Below are 25,399 nucleotides of genomic sequence, written 5' to 3'. Positions count from 1 at the left end.
CCCTCAGCCAGAGGAGCCATCGCTGGCCGCCAGGGGGTGGAGGAGGATCGAGCCGTCCACCGAGCGTCCAGTACCATCGCATGGCACCGATAGGAAGAGCTTCTCGGCTGACTGAGACCAACCGGCAGTGTCTTGTCAATATCGCTCCTGGTGCTTTCGTCTCCTTTTCTCTTGTCTGTCCTTACCCCCAGTCGCTGCGGTCACCAAGACGGGCCACCGGGGGTGGGGGGGATGGGGAGTGGAGCAAGGGGGGTATGTGACAAGCAGTGCAGGATGAGGGCCGTGAGTTAATGGAATGTAAAATGTGGCTCGGAAGCATAAAAGGATGAGCGACAGCAGTGAAGGACAAGAGAGAACCAGGTTTGGATTTAATGTTATGCTTTATCGTTATCGAGTCGTCACCGTTGTGCCGGAGCCTGCTGCCGTTAGGGTTCTTGTTAATTTTGTTACAAGTTGTTTAATGTTCGCCGGTTCCTGCCTTCTTCCATACTTGGAACATTGCTACAACAACTTATATCTTCTAACTGTTTCTGAGATGCAGACAGGCAAAATGCTGATAATTAGCTGAACATATACTTTACATGAACATATAGTTTATTTGCGAAAACTGACAACTCCTTTTTATATTTAAAAAATCATGTTTTAATTCTGTTTGTTTGCTGGCTTTAGAGTTAATATCACTTAATATAAATCAAACTCCACTTGTTATTTGTTTTTGCAAATGAACTTCACTTGTTTAATTTGTATTTTAGCATATATTTGATCTTAATTTAAATATGGCAACAATTATGTTTAAGATATTTAATTTTAATCTAACTACATTTGTATTTAAGATCATGATTTAAATATGTCAGTGTAACGAGAAAGGCGGGACGAGAGCCTTGAGGGAATGATGAGTATCAGCTGCGCATTGCACCAGTCTCGCATCAGGTGCAACAATCAAGTTTGAATTGAATGGAGTTTAAATGTTGCATAAATCTGCCTGAAAGAGAATGTGTGTCTATTTTCTTAATGCAAAGTGAGGAGAATAATTTGAGTTGCCAAACACTCTTCAAGGTTCACAGATGGAGAATTGCAAAAATCAGTTGGGATCAGAAAGTATTAAAAAAATAACTGCACCTACATCACCACAACTTATTTGGGACACTGTTCAAGAAACAAATCTTCTGCTCACATGCAAAAACAAACTCCACCATATTAATTTGCCATACTGAAACTTCAACCAGGACTGGTTTCTATGGAGATATTAAATGGCGTTTCTTGGCATCAAGAACACAAAATGGGTTTGTTCCACACAGGGACATAAAATGCAATTTTTCCATTTAAAAATACCACCTGATCTTTATTGTTGTGGTCCTACTTTTATACCAGGGGTTTTGGATATCTTGTTCAGACATATGGCATCATTGATTATACAAATACCAACAGATAAAAAAAATCTAAGCCTCACTTGCTCTGCTAGAAATCTCATATTGGGTCGTGGTTAGATCAGCACATTGGTTATAAAAAATATTTATTGAGCACAAGATCAAGGTCATGCCATTAACATCTTAGTTCCCTGATCTGAACACTATAGAAAATGAGTGTTCCGGAAAAAATTTGTACGGAAGAATCGTCTAAGATCACTTGTCATGTATTCTTCAACATCATAAGATAAGACTCAAAAATGATGAAATGAAGGGGGCTAATAATTGTTTGTGTAAAAACCTTTATTTCATAATGAGGTTCCTCCTTCAATTGTTTTGCTCCAATGAAATAGGCCAAAAGAAGGAACAATGCAGATTTATTTTGACTGATGTTATATTTATTTTAAAGAAGCTGTATGTAATAATTTTACTGTATTAAATCAAATCAATACCTTTATATGTTCATAGACATTTAAGAAACATGCTATATTCATATATGTCCACTCTGAAATGTGCATTCCGTCCGGGAATGTCTGTTTTTGTTTTATTCCGTGTGACCCCGCCCACTGACGATTGACCCACTTGTGTATTTCAAAACATCTGTTGCCAGTTGGCGACAATCACAGCATATTGCAGAAAACAAACAATCACCTTCCGGTACAAATACGTTGCAAACTTAAAGAATTACTATATAATTATAACTTACAAGGGGGAATATCATTTTTTTTCTGTTAGTTAAAAGAGACAGCAGTATGGCCCGTAAATGCGACCCCTGGAGGCATAACCTCCTGCAAACAAGCTGCTAATCGAGTAATAAACCCAAACAACAAAACCACTGCAAACGTATAAATTATCAGTTAAACTTTCAGTTAAAGTTTTGATGCTTTCCATGACACACCTGTCAGTGCCTCGCAAATCATGAGGGTAAGGAGTCTGAGGAGGCGGGGAAAAACCCTTGCCAATATTTCGAATTTGGACTAAGATACCAAGCTCAACCGCTAGGTGTCAATGTTACATACGGCTCCTTTAAATACAATTTCATGTAATTATGTTTATTTTACTGCAGTTGAGTGTACTATGGCAGACATGAGAAGACAATTTATCTGCAAATCGTGAATTACGTAATTGACATAAGTTATTGCTCCAGAAACAAACCTTACACACCAGGCATGGTTGCCATAAACCATTTTTTCCCATTATTTAAAGCATGCAACAGTTATGTTTTAAGGACAAATAAACTGGAGCACATTTGGTACAGCAACAAAACTTTGTAAGTCCCTTATTTGTTGTGACGACATAACATTGGACGTGGTTTGAATGTGGTAATCACGTCCCAAGATGCACATGGACCAGACCATACTGGTCACAAGGATGTACCAAAATGCTCCTTGGGCACAACGAGAACTTCCCAGTTACCATACAGGCATGTTCTTTCTAATTTAAGTTAAACACATTAAATTAAATTTTAATTAATAAAATTAACTGGCGACGTCTTCATAATGCATTGTCTTTGCTAGGAAGAGCCTACTGCAACTTAAGTCATCTCAACTCCACTTCTCAGCAAGTGGATGCTAGATCTCACTTCGGATTTATATAAAATAAAATATAGCAATATTATAATAGTCAATTATTCTAGTGCAATATTATAATTAGTACATAAAATAGTACATTTCTGACTTTTCTTTGGGACTTTGTTGCAGATAAAGAGAGCCGCTAGTGAAGGTTAGGGGAATGTAGTTCTTGTGGTGCCATCGGTCATCTTCTGCACCAGGGAATTTTCTTGTCTCCAGAGTGATTAGACACATCCCATTTATGACTCAGCTAATACTTTTAATGCTAAGCCAAAAAGGCAAGAAAGCCCCCAACACAGTCAAGTTACTTCATGATGTGCATACAATATGTAGGCAATTAAATATTTGTATTCAACATATAATTTGTTCCACAACCCATGAAAAGAAACCCATAAAGACAATCAAGTAATCATTTATTCGGTCACCCTTTCTCTATTCCTAATTGACCCTTGGCGTGTAGTTTGATTGTCAGTTGACCGGACAAATCATAACGCCGATATTATGCCCCTGTTGCTATTTGTCATTTTGTCCGACATTCAAACCACAGAGTTAAACGGGCTGCGCATTTTGCCGTTTTAAAAGGTCCTTTGCATTTGTTTGCTGGCCGTCACATGATCCCAGCTAAAGTCATGTCACTGTGGAATCTTAGTCGTCATAATCATCATAAATGTGCTTGCTCGTTACAGCAAGCACAGTACTTTAGGCTAGAGCTTCGATCTGTATTTTGTTTACTTTATTCCGAGTCACTTTCACATCCATAGTGCAGTGGGAGCGCTTTGGCTGATGTCGGACATAGCAAAAGGGGGCGGGCTTTGCGAAGGGTCAATTGGAAGCATTACAGATTTCTAAAAGAAAAAGGCAAGATGTAATCAAAAACAGACATTGTGCTGAAAAAGATGAGACAAGTGGAACATCAGCAGACACCAGCTTAACATGACACACTTCAATATTGAAGGAAATAGTTTTTCCAGCAATGGCAGTATATTTCCAACAGTTACTACAGCTTAAGAGTTGCAAACACTTAGGTACATGGTCCACTTTTGTTGCAATTTATGACCCTTTAGGGGTCCACATATTCATCTATTTACGCTTTTCAGAGTGTGAGAGTAAGTTGACCACAGAAATGTTCATTTTCTGTATAGCCATTTTTGCAAATTTAATGTAGTGTCAATGGCAGTTTATAGCCATTTGATTCCATCCCTTTAAGAAAGGTTCATAGTTGTAGAGTATTGTAATAAATCACTGACAGCTGAATTTTCATCTTGTGCAAACTATTGCTTTATACTGTCAAGTGTTCACATTCGCGTCACTTTGTTACATCCAGGGTGACCAATGTAAGTGCCCTTTGAAAGCTATAAAAATATATACGTTTCACATAACAACTGACACCAACAATCATTTTTAAAGGTTTTCACCCACCCGACACAAAAATATTGTGTTTGCCTTCGATTGTTTAACTTTAAGGGTACATTATTTTTGTCAAAGATCAAAAGGATAAATGCCAATTTATTTCCAAAGCATTCTTTGCTCATATTTAAAAAGAATGCCAATAATATAAACAAGGACTGTAAATTGGTTAATAATATCGTTCCAAAGATTTGACTTTTTAATTCTATAATTCTTCATTTTTAAGCTGCCAGCAATCTGCCACATTTTATTATCATGTTACCCCAGAATATGTTGTTGCAGACATTAAGGTTCATATATAAAATTAATCAAAAGAGCATTATACAATAAACAGTTTATAAAATTGATAATATCATAATAATATAAAGTTTTCTCACTTGAAATGATACCAGACATTTCAGGTGCAGTACTAATGAAACATTAATAATTAGTCTCTTCGCACTTACCTTTAGTGTAATTATTTTTACTATATCAATTTACAGAACGTTCTGTCCATTGTTACAGCTTAATAAAATTGAGCATTTAATGAACATCACTGGAGGGTAGAGCACTTGACAATACAAGTGATGTAATACCCATTGTGTATTCATTGGATTAATTTCTCGGGAAAAATAAAGAAGATCCAAAGTGAGGGATGTTTAACAAAGCTTACTTAAAAAAATGTATTGGAGCAATAAATGAATGTTTTAAATTAAATGTGTAGTGTTCAGGTTGCAATATGGCATTGGATAAATTAAATGTTCTTTCAAAGTGCTGACAAAATGTGTGGCCAGTCAGGTAAAAGTTAGCAAAGCCAATCACATCATGATAAGGTCTGTCAATCATTTGTGACCCCAAGCTAGCAAACCAAGTTTACATGTATTGTGTCTTGCGTTAATAATATAAAGACTTTCCCCATTGCACAAATTGTTGTATGAAGGTTTTTTAGGCTGTTTTTAACCTTTATTTGATGTGGTGAACACAAGAACTTCTCATGGACAAATACATTGAAATATATTGTAATAAAATGTAAAAAAGGAATATCACCTAAGGAATCCCAACTACAATCATATTTACTACATACACAAAACTTCACACAATGCTTAACCTACTAAAAATAAGATAAAACAAAAATTATTCTTCAAGATATTACTCCAAGGTTTCACATGTACTATCAAATAAATGTATACTGTAAATGTCTGTATCTTAACAAGGGACAAGGACCTTTCTTCAGCAGACAGCAAAGTATGGAAAAGAATTTCATGGACTGATGACCTGCAAAATGAAAAAATGGCTGAATTATACATTATACAGAATAGTTTATTTTCTGATATAGACAGTATAATATAAAAATGTTTTTATTGTCACACAAGTCATGTAAATGACGCCTTAAACTACTTTTAAGGAACAGTTCACCCAAAAAAAGAAAATTAAAATGACAAGAGGGTGAGTAAATCATGACAAACCCGTATGATTCTGTCTTCCGCAGAACACGAAACGAAAAGGGCTCGACAACAACGACTGCCGATGAATGACGGAAACAATGGTATACATGGAATTTATTTCTATTGGTCATTGGTTTAAAGGTATTTGAGATATACTTAAAATATTGTCTATTTTTCAGCCATTTAATGTTTTAAAAGTTAAATGTGAGTTTACTGTCATCTAGAACAGTGGTTCCCAAAGTGGGGGTCACGACCCCCTGTAGTGGGGGGAGGGGGGCTGCGAGATGATTTACAGAAACTTAATTTAAAAAAAAAAATGTATATGTTAAAAAAGGTAGTAATGATGCGAGTATAAATTTAGGATAATTGAAATAAACTGGAAATAAAACTTCCCGACCAATATGACTGGATAAGGTCACCATTTAATGTAACCACGGAAAATAATCTGGCGTCAGATATGGAAGATGCGCTGATAGAACTGTTCAAGTTCTGGGTTTCTGTTGCGCTGGAATATCCACAGTCGTCGAAAGCCGCGTTGGATGTACTCATGCAATTTGGCTCAACGTATTTATGCGAAAAGACGCGTGTCGTCAGCAGTCTAATATTGGGGGTCGTGGTCTGAAAAATTTGGGAACCCCTGATCTAGAAAGCAAGCACTGAAATCCTTAGGATTCTTTAAGATTTATTCAAGTTTATTTCAATAATATTATTTCATATGTGTTTTGCCTGCATTTCTTGTGCTACATGCTATTTAGTTTAACTTAATATTGATAGCTCAAATTTGTTTACATTTTCAAGTATCAAAATGTGCCCCACTACTTTATGTTATGGCAACAAAAACAATGCAAGTCAACGATTACCACAGTTGTTTGGATGCTGTTCTTCAAAATACTTTCTTTTTTGTTCAGTAGAAGAAAGACAAACGGGTTTGAAATAATTATCATTTTTGTGTGAACTATCCCATAAAAAGTTATCAAAGTAATGATAAATTATGAGGGGTATATATGGACATAATCATGCACAATGTAAATTTCGTTAAATGTTCACAAGAAATAAGTCATGTCTGTAGCTATCAATTTAAAAAGCTAAATAAATATTTAAGTTTTTGAGATTAAGAAACCCACCTTAAATGCTGTACAAAGAATGTCTTTACAAAATGCCTTAAAAATACTTTGTGCGGTTAAGAGCTTTTTGTGCAAGCTGGCCAGTCTCATCTGTGATTTTCTCCCAGTCTGTTTGACCAACTACAAAACCAATTGCACGCTTTCTATCTGCATCCTTCTTCTCCTCAAGATCGGCCCAGCGTACCTGAAAGATCAGTGTTATGGTGAGTGCAAAATGTACAAGCACTAAACCTTATCAGAAGAAGAGCTTTCTATCTGTAACTCTCGAGGACACTGTAAGTAACAACTAAACCTCTGAAATTGCAAATCAAAATAAAGCAACAGTTAATAATTGCAGTGCATCACATTACCCTCTTTTTGCCGGGTTCAGACATGCGACTGGCGTAATCATCAGGCAGTTGAAGGAAATCCTCCATGCCCACATCAGCATGACGTTTTCTCTTCCCTCCACCAGCCAGACCGTCCAGCTTATCTGGTAAAACAAGACAGCATCAAAAGTTGTCACATATTCTACATTTGTTAACAAAGGTGGTAGGCCTAGCTAATATTCTGTTATAATAGACAGGTCATGTAAAACATTATACAGATTTCTTAAAAAAGGATGGGTTATAAATGGCTAATGGTTATTCTGACCGAGGTAGATTTTGGCCAATTGCTTTGACTCTGTGCTGCATGTAAAAGCTTTTAATGATGTACATTTTCTGGATGTACTTCGTAATCTATGTTACTTACCAATTATACAGTGCTGTGTATTATGCTTCTGAAATAAAACTGTGACGGACTGTTTTTGTAATATGAGTCATTATCTATATATTGTCTATGTGTACTGTGTGCTTGTTTTTCTCCCCACCTTCCTCATGTTATGCAGTATTTCCTTCTTAAAACATTTCGTTGTATTGTACTTGTACATGTGTAATGACAATAAATTGAATCCAATCCAATATCATGGGGTCTCTTGAAATTATGTTTATGAATAAGATTCAACTTTTCCGATGGTGAAGAGTTTAAAAAGCAAAAACAAACAAATTGTATTATGTGACCCTGGACCACAAAATCAGTCACAAGGAACACAGGTATATTTGTAGGAAGAGCCAACAATACATTGTAGGGGTCAAAATTATAGATCTTTATTTTATGTCAAAAATCATTAGGAAAATACTTCAAAATGATACAAAATGGCGAACAGAAAAGACATTTGGGCTTTGGGAATAACCCACGTTTGGTATCATTGTACGTCATAGAATTTCCGCTATAAGGTTCATCTACTCTTCAAACATCATAACAGGGGTAAGTCAATAGAGAGCCTTAAAACAAACCTGTTTCTTTGTAGTAAAAGCCTGATACAGCACCTCTGACGGACAACTTTAAAGGCGATTTTCTCGATACTTCGATTTTTTGCAACCTCAGATTACAGATTTTCTTATATTTTTACATCAAGTAAGAAAGTGTCTTTGAACTATAAATGCTTTTACAAATCGCACATGAAAGTAATACAAACCGCACCCTTACCCCAATATAAAATGTATCTTTTTTTTCCATCAAACCTCTCACCCCTAAAGTCTAGTGAAACAAATATACTAAGCTAAAAAAAACAAATGTATTGCTGCACCAAATGTAAACGGGGAAAAAAAGAAATACCCACCAAGTTTGGCTTCTGAAGTGTCCATCTCCCATTTGCTTTTCGGAAGGTATCCCTAAATTACAGAGAAACACTCCGGCTGTTAATAATCAGGTGATGAGTGACAGAGCAACAGAGGGAAGGAAGACAGAATAGGGCTGGGGAGCAACGATGATGCTAATGGATGATAAGAGAATAGCTTCAAAAGAGAAAACGAATACATCATTTATTATTTTATGCACTTGACAGAGACATATATTTGTTATTGAGACCTGATACTATGAGAAATTGTAAAAACCGACCAAGTATCAGCTTTTAAAACAAAAAAAGATCTGTTTTCATGTTTCAGATCTGACTACATGGACTGTTTTCAAATGATTTCCCCAAATACTTTGGTATCTTTAATTGTTACATTCTCTAACACAATCCATTGGTTGAGCAAATGCTACTGTGTTGGATCTAGTCTGTCCCTAAAAACGTTGGCAGTACCAGAATTTCTTAAGATCCGTTCCTAATGAGTACCAGGTCATTCCAGAACTGATGCGCTGTCTGACAGATGCATGTAGAAATATTAAACATTTGTTACATCACAAAGAGAATGAATAAAGTTTTGTAGTGAAAGGTGGAAACAAATTGCATTATGAATGTTGTAGCAATTTACAAGTTTGCATTTAATTGTCAGTGGTAACGGTAATCCAATGTCCTTATTAACCATTGAATGTTTTAACTATTATATGAGTAAATTATATGAAAGGACATGATAGGGACTTCATTTACATCCACGTGCTAGAAAGTAATTTTACTAGCAATGTGTATGTTGTTAATATCAGTCTGAAAAATATTTATATTCTTGGGTGGGTAATTGTAGGTTCAGCAGATATAACTTCTTCAGATGACGTTTTTCGGAGGCGAAATGTTAATTCTATATTAGATTGGTTAAATATTTACGTAACGTTTTGTGTTGCATCTGCATTTCCTTCTCATTAGGGAACAAAATCACTTGCCCGCTCATTCTCCTTTTCATCTACTTACTGGTGGAACATTCTTCCCAACTCAATCCGGTCAACCACATCTCTCAGAACATTGAAAAAAAAACGACTTGAAACCCATCTCTTCTGTGAAAAAAACTAGCCCGCTCTTTCTCTCAACAGGTAGTGGTCTAGCTTTTGTTGAAACTAGTAAACTTGTATTGGCACCTAATGTATTATTGCTCCTGTATGACATATTTCTTTTTGCTCCCTGAACTCTCTGTAAATCGTTTTGGATAAATGCATCTGGTAAATAGATAAATATAAATCTTGTATAGACACGGTCATATGTTATTGTCAGACTGATGAACATATGCACTCTGATGCAGTGACCACAGAGCTGAGATTGATTCATGCAGAACATCAGTGCTAAAACAAAACCAACTTAAAGAAATAACTCTGCATATTACTGCTGAAGCTTTTTAGTCTTTTTACACTATATTAGGGGTGTGCGATATGACGATATTTGATCGCGAACGATTAAAATGACTGCACGGAAAAACCGTTAAATCGTCCTATATAGTGCTGTTCTATAGAATTCGTCAACAAACTTGCGATAGATTGCGCCATGTTAACAAGCTCGTTTACGTTGCTTGTGAATACAGTAAGATTAAGTGACGCGGTCAGTGACAATGGAGGGAAACACGGAAGACTTGGTCCCTAAAAAAAATTCTACATCAGTAATATTGAAATGGTTTGGGTTTTCCCCAACTGACACGGCCCAAACAACAGTTATTTGCAAATGTGGATAATGATAAGATTCGAGCGTCGTAAGGCAACACAACGAACCTTTTAACCGCCTCAAAATAAAGGGACTGAAAGAGTATGCCGACAGTCAAATTATAAAGGGATCCCACGCAAGTAAATCAGGTACAAACAAGCATACGGAAACTAAAAGGTTTAAACAACGACGTTAGGGAAAGAACCATTTGAGAAAGGAACTACGTATCCGTATGACAGAACGAGCAAGCGCTGGAAAGATGTCACTGACGCGGTCGCATTTTACCTGGCCAAAGACATGATTCCCATAAAGACTGTGGAAAATGAAGGCTTTAAAAAACTGCTCAAAGTCGTAGATCCACGTTACGAAATACCCAGCCAAAAATATTTATCCTCCACGCCCATTCCACAGCTTTACTCCGAGTGCCGCAACAAGATGCAAAACAAAATTCAAAATGTAAAGTTTTTTGCTAACAGCTGATTTATGGTCTTGCACTTCCATTAAATATTAACTTGATTCAAATATTCTTCAAAATATAAATGGTAAAGAGTTTATTTTTATATGGGGACTTAGTTTGGCTGTATTGAATCATGATCTATCTGGAAAAAACGTGATTTGAATTTTTTTTCTAGATCCCCCACTCAAGTGAATGTTTTGTATGGACAAGTGAGAGAGAATTTTACTTGCCCGACCGGACAAGTAACTTGAAAATGATAACAATGCCTCGAAAAAAATCTGTCTGTGCTAAAAATATTAAGAATAGGTGCATTAGACAGAGCTGCGTGTTTGTGTGAATTCATCTGGTTATTCTGAGTGTGAATGATACACTAGTGATGGTCGAGGATATGTCTGCGTCTGCACTGTATGAGGATATAAAACACATGAACTTCATCTTCAGAGATTTTATTTTACAAGCCTTTTTCTGTTTGAGTGAAGCCATCGTCAATCACTTAAGCGTTTTTCAGACGACCCATCAAAATAGAAGTCCCGTTAATTGAACACTCAGACGAAAAATACTGTAGTATTTGCTAAAGTAAATTGTAGTACGCTTGTAGTAAATTGACAAACTGTAGTAAATACTGTAGTATACTAAGGTTCAAAAACAGGAACTTAACTGCAGTTTTACTATAGTAAATAACACTGAAGTATACAACAGTAATTTATGTAGACAGAATATACCTCTACTGATTAGTGAAAAAAATACACAGAACTTAAAAAAAAAAAAATTAGGCAAACCAAAAATTATATGGCACTAATTTATCCATCTGTCTGTAACAATGTCATTTGTGCCAATTCATATGACGATCTGCGCTTGCATATTTTTTTTAATGATGAACTATTTGGCTTGTGCTACAAAACTTTAAACCTCTGTAGCACCAGTGCTATGTGCAAAAAAGTTAACATTCAGCCCTGACACGAACAATAATTACTTCTTGCATTTGTTCTATGGAGAGTATTAACACGTTTAGGTGGCCGAAGCGGACACTAGGTAAAAGCAAACTTGACCAATCAGGATCGGACACAATTATATTAACACTTCAAATGAAATATACATTTTTGACAACCACATATCAATACTTAACGTCAAGCCCTGGTTTTGGAGATGGCTATTGTGGCCATATCTTTGGTTGTCATTCTAGAATTCTTGTTTCACTTACCGTTTGTGAAGTGGTAGAGGACAAAATTGCTGCACCAGTTTGTTTTGTACTCTCTGACGTGTTCTGTTTTATGTTGCACTGCATAGACTGACTGGTGTATACCATCAAAATACCTCGAGAGTGCTTTATATATTTTGGAATCGCTTTTGCTCGTATTATACTCCATAGTCTGTGCAGCGCAGCATGAAGTCAAACACAGCTCAAGGTTCACATGCTCAATGTCTTCTGTTGAAGATAAAGTTAGATCTGCTCTTAAAATTAAGCAATGGTATAAGGATGGCTATATCCTCATCTTGAAGCAGTGCATTGTACGTATGTCAAAAGATATAATTCAATTTAAAGCTTGTCACATATAAACACACATATCAATCTGATCGCTTTAGAAGCGTTTGTAAACACTAAAATTCTCATTCCTTTAACTGAACGATTTCTATCCTTTTGAAAGAAAAAGGTGTCAATGTAAAAGTGGCTACTGTGGTCATATTAATACACAATTTTTGCCACAACATACATCAGATTACGTGAGAAATGCTTCAACATGTTTTACAACAAAATTAACTGCCAGTGCGATTTTGACTACATTTATGACCATAACAAAATAAGTTATATTGTTTCCAAATACACAAATACAATGAAAAAAAACATTGTAAATACGCTCTCTTAGCATCTTACACTCCAAACACTATTAAGGTTTTCACATTTGATGATGTTCACTGTAGTCAACTATTAAAAACGTATAGTTGAATGCAGCAAATTTTTCAGCGCTTAAATGTATAGATGGTAATAGTAATGTGTCACAACAGAACATGCAAAAGGAGGCATGAGAAAACAAAGCTTATCAATAATGAACACATTCAGAAACATAGGGTAATTCACAACAACAGAATTTATTTTTTATTTTGCAATTTTTTGATTATTGTGATCAGACAGAACACTTTTTTGGTGTTAGACGCATCACTTTTAAATCGTTTTCAGTTGGCAGAGAGCGTTTTGCAAAAAACTCAACTCTGAGCAGAAAAGCCCTAGATGACATGCGCCTTTTCCCCCATTGTCCAATCGAATGAAAGGGGAGGCGGGAATTGCGATGTGGTGACAGAACTTTACAGTTGCTTGAAACGTCCGGAGAGTGCAATGATGAAGGAGAACTTGTGTTGGCTGACACGGGTTAACCGAGCAAGGTCAGAGTAAGCGCCTACTGCTTGTACCTTTTTAAAGTTTCTGATAATATGACAGTTAACAGCAACTACAGCGCTCGCGCTACAATCCTTGACTGACAGGACAGCGGTTTCGGTGGTTACCTAGCAACATAAAAAACGCTCAGCACTGCTCTTTTCAAAGAGTCAACCAAAAGAGTAGCGGGCGCGCCTCGCGTTTTCAAACAGAAAAGGCGTGTTCTGTGTGATCGCCCACTTAGTCATGCAGTGTCACAAACGCAGCTGCTGTGACGAATGTGTTTATTTTTTATTACATTTGTCACTTTTATTATATTATTATACCACATATTCGCAAAAAAACATTTTGATGGTGTTCTTTGACCACAAATCTCGAGAGGGTCTTCGCAACTTAATTTCTTGGTAGTAAGACAGTACATTGTTGGCTTTTATTGACAAGTTTTCATCTATATTTTAGAGATATTTCTATGCAGAATTAGGACCCTGAAGCCTGAACCTAGAATTTGCTGGTGAGAGATAAGTCGGAAAAACATCTAATACAGTCATATGCAAAATGACCTAAAATATTTACTGTTTTGACATTTAAACAAGCAAACATGTGATCCATAGATTAATCAATATATTCCATCATATGACATATAAAATGAATAAATTTAAAAACAGATCAGTCAATGGCAAAAAGGATGACCACTACAGATCATCAGGCCAAGATGTAAATATCTATGAACTCAATATCTATGAACTTTTTAGACAATACAGTTTTAGTAATCAATAATAACATGCATACATGCATATTCACAAATATGAATATCTGTTTATAGGTTGGAACAAACATAAGGAGGAGCGATGGCAGACAATTCCTTCACATTCTACAGCTTATTGGGAAGCATAAGGCTGGAGGAAGACCGGCTTTTACAAGCAGTTATTATTTAACATTTTGGAGTACGCCAAGCCTTGTGGTGCTGCCGTTAGGTTGTTTTTGCTCAAGCAGTTTATATTTTTATAAGCTGGACTAGCCCCTTGTTCTGTTCTGATTATTTATTTAATGGATTCTTGTAAATTGATACTTTATTGCAAGTAACTTTATGAAAAATGTATATACATTGGTAAATTGCAACCAAAACGTATTGTATTGGAAATAAAGCATTGTAAAGATATTTCTATGTTGTGAATTATTTGTTAACACTAGGGTTGTCACAGTACCATAAAAATATCTTACGATACTAAATCGGATGCGGTATCATGATACCAAGTAGTGTTACAATGCTGTGCCCTGTTCATAATTAAAATCTACAAAATAAACCAAATTTCCTTAATACACAGATCTAAATGAAAAATGTTGCATGTAGAATAGTAAACTGTATTATATGGAATTAAGTATTAATTATAGTAATTGTATAAATTGTAGCAAATACTGTAGTATACATTAATATTTACATTGGTAAGACTCAAAAACACTAGTGTCTTGGAATTTCTGTATTTACTACAGTAAACTACTAAAGTACACTAGAACATTTTTCTTGTGGAAACTAATTCAAATGTGCAATATTTAGTTTAAACAGCAATGTTTGATATAAACAAATGTTAGCGTTACGTCAAAGCTGAAACAAAGTCGATGGCGGCACACCCCAGTGGGTTTCCCGGCAATTTTCAGACAGTGAATCATTCAACCAATTCGTTCAAAATCACTGATTTATTCAAGAATGAAGCAAGTGTCTTGATGAAGGACTCCATGAATCATTATCTCATCCAAGTTGTTCAAAACACAGTTCATTAAGGAGAGAAACACTACAAGTCAGATGTTAGTGTTCAGATGAATGAAAAACATTACTTACGGTACTATGATACTACTGTAAAAAAGTGTGATCACAGGTATTTTGAAGCTTTAGCATCGCAATGCTACTGTGTCACCGATATAACTATGCGGTACACTAGTTTACACAGGAATAAAAAAATATAAATAATAGTTAACAACATTTTACTAAATTAACCTAACAAACCAAACATAACCCAACTGTTTAAAACTTACAACTCAATGGATTGGGTTAAAATAACTCAACGAAGGGTATGGTGCTATTATAACCCACCATATGGTTACCTGTTGGGTCAATTTTAAACAAACTGTTTTTAGTGAGTGTATAAAATGTCAAGACACATTAAAAACATTTTCAACTCGTTTATAAAAACACAAACACTAAAAAACGAATAAATCCACCTTTCTTTTATTGTATTCAACTCACTATTAAAAATGAAACTCGGACAATCTGTCAGTCACAAATGCCCTAAATGTGTAATCACAGTCTGAGATTCTACCTGCCTTTTAAATACTGCTATGCATGTATACTAGGGTTGAGCCAAAAGACGATTTAAGGAAAGACGATATAAGGAAAAACGATAGTCAGAGATGCCAATAGCTAATGGGTTTGACAGTACCATTAGGGCTCCAGACAAAAAAAATACAGGTGCCATTGGCTCCTACAGGGGAAAAGAAGGTGCCAAATAGGTTTTTAAGAGTCACATACCATTAAATTACATTTTAAAATCACAATCCTTCAAGGAATAGTGTAGTGTAGTGTAGTGTAGTGTAGTGTAGTGTAACGCTGATTTAACGAGCCAACTGCACAACATTAAAGTGATGTATGCCAGGTTATTTAAGGGAAACTTATCAAGAAATGAAAAGTACTTGGGTGCAACACAAACAATATTCACCTAAACAGATGAGAAATACAGCTAATACAGCTCTTAATATAGCTCTTGAGGAGGAAATTAATGCAACTCTTCAGCACTTAACTGTGCTGATAATGAAACGCCTTCATTGTGGCATAATGCCGCAACTGCAGCTCCAAACTCAGTCCATTTAGTGCAATTAAGTGATTTTGTAAAGACACACGCCAACGAAGAGCAGATCGCTGGCGCGGAGCGTGTAAAAAGTCCAGTTGCATCCAATTTAAAATGAGTAAATTTGGATGGTCGACAGTGGCGATCGCCTCAAAAATATAATTCCCAAATTCGTATTTTTGTTAGCAAATGTGACAGTTTAAGGCACAGTCTGGAGCCCTGTACCATGAGATATTGTTTGCACATAAATGTAATATTTGCTTATTAACTCGTAGTGACAGATCAATTCCATGTGTAAATCACCCATTGACCTGTTCTCAATAATATTATCAATCTTCCAGGCTCACAATAGGAGGATATGACTATGGAGAAGACCACATGCAATAGCTTGCATTGTCAAACACAATCAAAAATCAACTGTGAACTAATAATAGCATTTATAACTATGAGGTCAGTTTTATTGACCAGAGGCACTTGGTGAAGAAAGGTTGCATGAAATAAAGTCCTACCAGATCTGCCTCATCATCGTCATCCTTTTTCAATTCAGCTTTTGGTTCTTCTTCAGATGGGTTGAAGTCTTCCATTTCCACCTATCACAAAATATGTATTTACATTACTATAAAATCAAAGAAAAACATACTTTCTTTAAAAAAGAAAAATTAGGAACTTAAAGAAATTTAGAAAAAAAAAATCGATGTAACGTTCAACAGTTAACATGTATAGACTTGAAGTGATTATGTCACATTAACAACATTAGCAACCGCATTAGATTAGGTGCAGCAAGTCCATTAACAGCACCACGTTAAACAGTCCCATGTGCACGCAGATAATTTTTCAGGATTTAAGTTTAGGATATTTGTATTTGTTGAAATGAAGCGTTGATTAATATCGATCAAAGAGAACGCAGTGAGGCCAGCGGAGGAGGGGGAGTTTTTTTACTTCCAAATCCAAAGGATGATGATGTAAAGCAGTGTTTCTAAGCCGGGGAGGCACAGAGGTACTCCAGGTGGGGCGTGACAGTTCCCCAAACTTGAAAACTTTATTTTCGACCGGCAAATGACACCACACCGCGTCTGTATTATTAACTATGAAATAAACTCTAGCTCGTGTTAAAATCATGAAACGCGCACCGTTCTCGGGATCTGGCATACTAGTCCTTTTGGAATAATGCCAAAAACACTTCAATTTTGAAATGGTTTTAATGCAAAAAGCTTAAGTTTCAAAATGGTATTTTAATGGAAACTATTCATTTCTGTGATGGTTTCTTTTGTTTTCATCAGCAGGGTTGTTACATTTATAATCTGACCTCTTGAGATCAATCTGTCATATACAGGTATTTTTTGCTTTTTTGTATATCGTTTATTTATATATATATATATATATATATATATATATATATAACATATTTTATTTTATCTATCCTCAATGTACAGTATGTGGGGGTGCAAATTCTTAAAATGGGTTAACAGGGGGGCGCGACCATGAAAAGGTTGAGAATCACTGATATAAAGAGCCAGAGGATAAAAATATTTGCTACACGATTGCACAGCAGTATAATCCAAACATTTTGTCAAATATAAATTTTGTAAATTACTAATAATCCTACAGGAGCTGAAATGTAGTTGTGCGTCTATGTGGAAAGACCATTGACAACAGAATGGGGTAGCCGACCAATCGGAGCTGAGTGGGCTAACGGAAGGGAGGGGTTTAGAGAAACTGAATCTAAAAGCTGCTTGGATGGAACCGTTTAGAGATATTTGAGAAATGGGGTGATATTAAAAGCATATTTTGAGAAAATAACAGTGTTTTTCGACATTGGATGGATTTAAACCTGTTGTTGGGGACTCAAATACAAAATTAGGACACTTAAATACAGAACATAATGGGCACTTTAATAAAGTCCATTAAAATACACTCACCTAAAGGATTATTAGGAACACCATACTAATACTGTGTTTTACCCCCTTTCGCCTTCAGAACTGCCTTATTCTACGTGGCATTGATTCAACAAGGTGCTGAAAGCATTCTTTAGAAATGATATACATATTGATAGGATAGCATCTTGCAGTTGATGGAGATTTGTGGGATGCACGAAGCTCCCATTCTACCACATCCCAAAGATGCTCTATTGGGTTGAGATCTGGTGACTGTGGAGGCCATTTTAGTACAGTGAACTCATTGTCATGTTCAAGAAACCAATTTGAAATCATTCGAGAAGGTGCATTATCCTGCTGGAAGTAGCCATCAGAGGATGGGTACATGGTGGTCATAAAGGGATGGACATGATCAGAAACAATGCTCAGGAAGGCCGTAGCATTTAAACGATGGCCAATTGGCACTAAGGGGCCTAAAGTGTGCCAAGGAAACATCCCCCACACCATTACACCACAACCATAATTTTATTAATGAGAAATTGAACAGGTGTTCCTAATAATCCTTTAGGTGAGTGTATATCAATTATCGATAATGAATTATATTAAACATTATTTCAATTATACTATATATTTTTACTAGTGCTGGGCAGTGATTACAATTTTTAAGCGCATTTCTTTTCTGTGATTAATCGCGTTTAATCTCATTGTTAAACATAACATTCAATAATGAATTTAAAAGAAGTGTATTGTGAACTTTTATTTTAAAAGTACTGCTACATGAACAAAAGTTTTAAGCGCATTACTATTCTGCAATTAATCGCATTGTTAAGTGTAACGTTCAATAATGAATTTGAAAGAAGTGTTTTGTGAACTTTTCACAAAGTGCAATAAGATTTGGTTTGCAAACTTTAAACAAATAATGAGGTTTGTTATAATAGTATTTCCTTCACATAGTAGCATTAACAATTTTTATTTAAACATTAATGTAATCTAATTAAATATAAAACAAAAAGCTATCGGCCACTGCCAAGACATCAACATTCTGTCTAGTTTGAAATGATCTTATTGCTTATATATAAACTCTCTTTCAACACTCCTTCAACACAAAATTTAGTGTACTGTATTTAAACCACACCTTTATACAACTAAATTATTGTATGCCACTTTTTTCTTTATCTTAACGATTCATATAAGGAGAACACACAGCCTGTCCTTTATTGTTTGATGAACATTATAAACAGAGATCTTTATTATGCTGCTGCCCCTTTAAGAGCGCTCTATACAGATCTATCATTATAAAACAGATTACTTTTACGTGGACGCTAATATGGGAGTTTTGACGTAACTTTCTGTTTATTTGTCCGTTTCGGAGTAAGAAAAAATAAGTTATTTTTTTTATCCGGCAGCCTATCGATTTCCTCAATAGCATTAAATAGATCTCTTTCACTCATTGATAAGCGTATCAATGAAGGAGGAGAGAATAAATGTCCACGTTCGGTACCTTTCCATTCTGGTGTTCCTGGTTCATGTGCGCGTGCGTTTCAACAGTCTTTTAGGCAAACCCCAAATGCTCTAATGCTCTTAGCCAGTACCGATCAACAGCCCACCCCTTCTGTGACCCATGGTTTGTCTGTACGTTTCAGACCCAGTGAGCAACGGACTTTCGAAATAAAGTAAAACTTTTACTTTAACGCAAAACTGCATTAATGCACGATAAAACAATTGTCAGAATCAAGTAAATTCGTTAACGCGATAATAACGTGTTACTTTCCCCAGCCCTAATTTTTACCTTTATCGCCCGGCCCTAGTATGTACATACTTCATCAAGAAACTTACATCTTCAATAGCAGCGTCCTGAAGTAGTGACCTGATGTCAAGTCGTACCATATGGGGTGGAGCAGATTCCCAGCCATTGGCAACCTGTGGACAGCCAATTTAATAGTTAGTTTTTATGCAAGTAATTTAATATACATGAATGAGACCCAATGATCTTAAGTTCAGATCTAAAACAATGCAAGAGTGACATAAAGAGCAGTTATTGGAAAGTTTTTAATCACAAGTCCATGCTTAAAGATATTGCATCTCAAAATAAAGAGTCAACTCTGAATCACCAGAACGAGTCGTTATATTTTCGAGCTCAGGCCTGTAATTTTCCAACTTTTTATTACAAACCACAGAAAAAAACGGGGGGTGCCACTGTGTGTGAGAAAATGGATGTGGCGCGAGAACGTGAGAAAACAGAAAATTGCTCAATGCGAAGTTGGCAGCCCTGTGTTTAAAAGCTGTAATGTTTTATCAGGTATCCACGTTAGAATTCGGCTAACCTCTTTTGTTTTGGTTAGTTTTTATTGTTTAGCTTTGGGTAGCTTGCATAAGTGGAAAAATGTGTTGATAATTGTAGAGTGTCTTTGGTTGTTATTTTGATGTGCAAAGATTTGTTTTGACAAACTGTAATGTTGTGCAGTGGGCAGCTATCGATGCAGCGCCCGAAGAGCAAATAGGGGTAGGTGCCTTGCTCAAGGGCACCTCAATCGTTACCCGCCGGCATTGAGGATCGAACCGGCAACCTTCTAGTCACAAACTTTCCTGTAGCTCAGTGGTAAGAGCATTGCGTTAACAACGCAAGGTTGTGGGTTCGATCCCAGGGGATTGCAAATACCTATGTAAAATGTATAGGATAAAGCAATGTAAGTCGCTTTGGATAAAAGCATCTGCCAAATGCCTAAATGTAAATGTAAATGAGTCCGACTCTCTAACTATTAGGCCACGATTCCTCCACGATTAACATTAACAGAAATAACGTTCCCAGAACGTTGCAGGCTGTTTAATTTAAATAACCAGAAAACAACGTTACCTTTATGTTCTTTTTTGGTTCTTTTTTCAACCAGAAAATAACGTTACCTGATAATTCTTCTTTGGTTATTATTTTGCAACCAGAAAAAAAACTTTCCCTGATGGTTATTTTTTTATGGAAAATTTGTAAAAACTGGTAAACGTAAGTGACATGTGCAATAAAGAAATGATAAGATCACATTAACACATGTTATACTGCCCAAATAAAATAAATAAATGTGCCCTTTAATGGCTGAAAATAATAAAGCAGTTAAGCTAAATGAAAATAAAATCATATAATTCTATGTATATTTCTTTAGTGTGGTTGTCTGTTACTGTATGAGTCTGCACTTGAGCACATGCATTCTCCGCTCTGCCGTGCACTCCCATCATTTAAAAAGTAACGTTTTACGCCACACACTATCAAATTAGTAATGCGTTTTATTTATTTTCATTTTAGGAGTAAACTTATATTTTTGTGATTCTCGCTTGATTTGACATCTAAATCAACAGACCATGATGTAAGGACTGAAACTCAGGGCTTTTGGTTGTTATGTCTAAAGACCGAGACGCGTTATACTTCTGTGGTAAGACAAGAATATTGTTAGCCTGAAGATAATACAATTTTTACTCTTCTGTCAATAAAAATCTGCTTTAAATATTGTGTTGAAGTCTTTTGTTATTCTATTTCAATATCTATAATGTCTGATGTTGAAGTAGGCCTACACACAGTGTGGTTTTATTAGAAATGATATACTATGCTGTTTAACGAAAATTAGGCTACTTCAGAAATGAAAAAGGAATTATTAGGATTTAAAAATAATATAATGCATTGATTTCATCCTTCATATTGTGTGGGATGAAGTATTCTACTTATTTTAATTAGATTAGACAAGTGATGGATAAAAACACAGCATGGATATATTCATTACTGACGTGTAGAGGCCAAACGGACCAGAGAAAAAATATTTTAGGATAATGTTCCGGGAATGTTCCCCTAACGTTATTTTCTGGTTCCCAGAAAGTATTTTTTTAGATTTGTTTTTGGTTACCTTTACAGAAATAAAACATTAGTTTCATGGTTTCTATAACGTTAGAGTACCGTTCCTCTATCATTAGTTTTTGGTTCCGAGAACGTTATGGAAACCAGAAACTAACGTTCTATTTCCCTAAAGAACACTTTCCTGGAGAACCAATAACTTTCTGGGAACCAAAAACTAAAGTTAGGGGAACGTTGATGTAACCAAAAATTGTTGGGTTAAGGAAATACCTTTCCAATTTACTTATTTCAGTTTTTTTGCTTCTTCAATATGGTGAAAGGAGTGTAGATTGATGTGAAAAAAGTAACTTGAATTAGTTTAACATAAGGAAGCAACACAACAAAATGTGGAAAAAAATTAAGGTTAGTGAATACTTTTTATAGGCACTGCATGTATGTATGTATTTTGTAACGGTCACGGTATTCATAAATTTTGGACACAAAATACTTGATGTCACATGGTTGCAATCTAAACCCTCTTAATCTAAACCATCTGTTAATGCCAGTTATTCGCAAAGATTTTTGGTTATTAATATGTGGGTTTATTAGTCCTTTTCTTTATTATAATTTTTTCATATTTTACCTTACAGCGCCTTATATCTACAGAAGAACTGATTAGAGTGTACGCGTGCAACCATTCGTCATCGAAAAAGAAAATGGCAGCCTCCTTAGGTTTAAATTTGTATGACTTTCTGTTTTTAAGAAATGTAAATATTTGATGCTATTAGTGTACGGCTATAATACAACCTATTAAGGCATACAAGTGTTCCCAGTCAGGGATCCCTTAATCAGTCAGACTGCAGGAGTGGAAAGAGGATCGAGCAGGATTTTGAGTTTCTGATGACTTATCATCACTGCTTAATATTTGTGGACTAAACCCAACACTATGCTTGGTAATACCCTGTTTTTTGCTGTTTCCTAACTTGAGTATTGCGTGTGCAAAGAGGCATCACCAGGTTTTTGCAGAGTTTAAGGTTAAAGTTGACAGGTCAAGTTATCCAAGTTATCAAAATTATAGATGATACCTTTGTAATATCCTTTAGTGTCCGTCCATGTATGTTTCTCTTTGCACATGTTTGATGATCAGCAGTAATTTCAGCCAAATAAACCTGAGAAGAAAAATGCTGATTAGTTTCAAAGTGGTAGAGCTAAATCAAATGCCAACAGTTACATTTTAATTATTGTGCTGTCTACTGTCGTTCAACTAAAATGAAATGTCTAACTAGCTCACCTCAAATCCTTTTGTCTTAGCAGCACTCCAGAACTGATCAAAGTACTTCGCCCTATCATTGATGGCATCCAGAATTATGAAAGGAAAGAATCCATCATCCAGTGTTTTTTTGAATGTTTTCAGCATACTGCTTCGATATGTGTCTTCCATTTCTGGTTCATATTCATATTCAAGCACCTAATGAAGAAAAATTAGATCATCAGTTGGAAAAATGAGTTGAAAAATTCCTTGAGAGGAATAATAAACAGACACAACAAGTTCAAACCTTGTGCTTGACACGTTTCCCAGTATCAGGGTCCTTCTCAACCTTTTCCACTTCAGTCATGAAATAATCATCCAGACCCAGGACTCTGGGTGGCGCACCACCACATTCAACTTCTTTGTCCTATTTAGGCATATTTGTTCAATTTATGAAATATGTCAAACCAGAAAATACAAAATTTCAAATACAAAATACAAAAAAATACAAAGCTTTTCTCCTTTACTTCTATTTTATCTGTTTTGTTTGACATATCTTTAACACTTCTGCCTGAAATGTATGCTTTCACCACAACATAAAAACACCTGAAGATTACAGCAAGAAATGTTAAAGAACATAAAATATTTATACCCTAATAAGTTTTGCTACATGACTTTTGCCGCTTCCCGGTAATCCACGCATTATGACCACAATCTGAAGAGGAAAAAGGCATGTAAGTTTCAAAGAGAATATTATTAACTGTGTAAAAAACAAAAAATTCTGGAATACCCTTTCAGGTCTGGTTTCTCGCCCTGGGGGTTTGAGGATGTCTTCAGCATTCTTTGTCTCTGGTTTCTTCTCCACACGAGGAGGAGCAACAGATGTAGAAGGGGGCACTGATGAGGATGGAGGAGGGCGCTCATCTGAATAACTCCTCCGATCATCTAGAAAAGAGCAGCAGATATTCCTACACAGCTTTCAAAAATCCCTTAACATTTGTCCTTTAGTGTAGTATTAAAATGGGTTAAAACTAATATAAATGACCTCAGTATAAGGTTTAATTGATGAATTACTTACTTGCATAGCTTGAGGACCCATGCTCGTAATGCTCAAGACTCCGTTCATAGGAAGATCTGTCATATCCTGTCCGGTTAAACATTTCTCGCTCCCTGCTCAAGCGGCTTGGGTAGTCTCTTTCTCTATCCCTATGCCCTGGACGAGGCCCGAGTGGAGGACTAAATCCACACATATAAAAATATTCATTTTCACATTTCGTGTCAAAATCAGGCAGATTTTTTTCGTGTTTGTCTAGATACCCTTTTCTTAACCTACCAAACATTTCTAAGGGGCGATTTACATTTCGCATCTAAACCGCGGGTAAAACGTTGAAAAAAAAGTTGAACTTTTCCATCTCTTTTTGTGCGAGTGGGTCTACAGTTACAATAACGAACTTGCGCACGCAAAAGACCTAAAAGTGTGAAAGAAATAACCTTCTCACATAAATAAGGAAATTCATAGCTCACAATATGAGTCATCGATGCAATAAGACAAACATTATTTTTATTTGCCCAGACTGCAGGAACATAACATTATAAACCAATTTAATACATACCGTTCATCTTGTAAGTAACGGTCTCTTTCATATCTGTCTTTTTCATAGTCCATAGGTGGTTTATCCCTGTACGGATCTCGCTCCCACTCCCTGTCGTAACTCCTGGGACCACCATATGGGTCATTTCTTCTGTCATAGTAGGGATCTCGGTAGCCAAGTGGCTCTAACCCTGAAAGATTGAATAAATTAACTGGATGAAACACATTATTATAATCTAAAAACATGTTTTTTTATCAACAAAACACAACCAACCTTTCTCATAAGGTCGTTCATGTGGCATTGGGCCAGGCCTTAACACTATCCTCTCTCCATAAGAAATTCTTTCCACCGTAGTACCCACATCTGCCAAACAAAGAACACAATGTAGTCGGACTAGATACATTTAGACATATATTATTTGACATATACTTACCACGCCCATGCCCATAGTCCACTGTTTTAGTAATGAAGGTGGCAGTAGGGACAGGTGCTGATGAAGTAAAGTCTGCCGTTTGATTTGAAGGGAGCAAGCCAACTTCTATGGGTTTATCAGTAGTATGTCCTTTTTCTGATAATAAATTGGTAGCCTTAAAAAAGAAACTGGTTGTTATAAGTGGCTGTCGTCATAACATGCTTTTACACCACAGAAAAATTGTTTGCAAATAATATATCACAATTACAAATCCATGAGTAACATACATGAAGAGCACTTTTAACCTCAGGTGGAATTTCCAATCCAAGAATACCAGGGGGAAGTGAAGGCAACCCAATCGATTCTTGGTTGACAGCTTCTCCTAACGTCTTAGTTTCCTGCAGTTCTCTAAAGGCAAATATGTTAAGTTTATAAATCATCTTAGCCAGCTGAACAGTGTGATTTGTTCTATCACTGATATAATTGTATAAACC

General features: G+C 35.9%; 1 protein-coding gene across 5 annotated transcripts in view; it reads right to left on the bottom strand.

Moving 5' to 3' along the window:
* Window positions 1-1,725: 1,725 nt before the first annotated feature.
* Window positions 1,726-25,399, bottom strand: part of ylpm1 (YLP motif containing 1) — a 36,202-nt gene continuing 12,528 nt past the window's right edge. The window contains exons 6-21 of one of the 5 annotated variants that reach the window (XM_056763849.1): window positions 25,211-25,313; window positions 24,927-25,080; window positions 24,767-24,856; window positions 24,515-24,683; window positions 23,980-24,137; window positions 23,692-23,846; window positions 23,554-23,616; window positions 23,209-23,328; window positions 22,944-23,120; window positions 22,738-22,821; window positions 19,678-19,761; window positions 16,477-16,557; window positions 8,575-8,626; window positions 7,283-7,404; window positions 6,933-7,116; window positions 1,730-5,638 (exon numbers count right to left, since the gene is read on the bottom strand). In XM_056763849.1, the coding sequence (XP_056619827.1) occupies window positions 6,970-7,116; window positions 7,283-7,404; window positions 8,575-8,626; window positions 16,477-16,557; window positions 19,678-19,761; window positions 22,738-22,821; window positions 22,944-23,120; window positions 23,209-23,328; window positions 23,554-23,616; window positions 23,692-23,846; window positions 23,980-24,137; window positions 24,515-24,683; window positions 24,767-24,856; window positions 24,927-25,080; window positions 25,211-25,313 (1,759 nt within the window). In that variant the 3' untranslated portion in view covers window positions 1,730-5,638; window positions 6,933-6,969. Of the gene's footprint in view, window positions 7,117-7,282; window positions 7,405-8,574; window positions 8,627-16,476; window positions 16,558-19,677; window positions 19,762-22,737; window positions 22,822-22,943; window positions 23,121-23,208; window positions 23,329-23,553; window positions 23,617-23,691; window positions 23,847-23,979; window positions 24,138-24,514; window positions 24,684-24,766; window positions 24,857-24,926; window positions 25,081-25,192; window positions 25,314-25,399 lie in introns of all 5 variants that reach the window. The other 4 variants (XM_056763848.1, XM_056763850.1, XR_008908636.1 and 1 more) reach the window with 4 other exon arrangements.

This window comes from Triplophysa dalaica, chromosome 13, assembly GCF_015846415.1.
Source record: "Triplophysa dalaica isolate WHDGS20190420 chromosome 13, ASM1584641v1, whole genome shotgun sequence".
Classification (NCBI taxonomy): Eukaryota; Metazoa; Chordata; class Actinopteri; order Cypriniformes; family Nemacheilidae; genus Triplophysa; species Triplophysa dalaica.
This window is presented reverse-complemented; position numbering and strand designations above follow the sequence as displayed.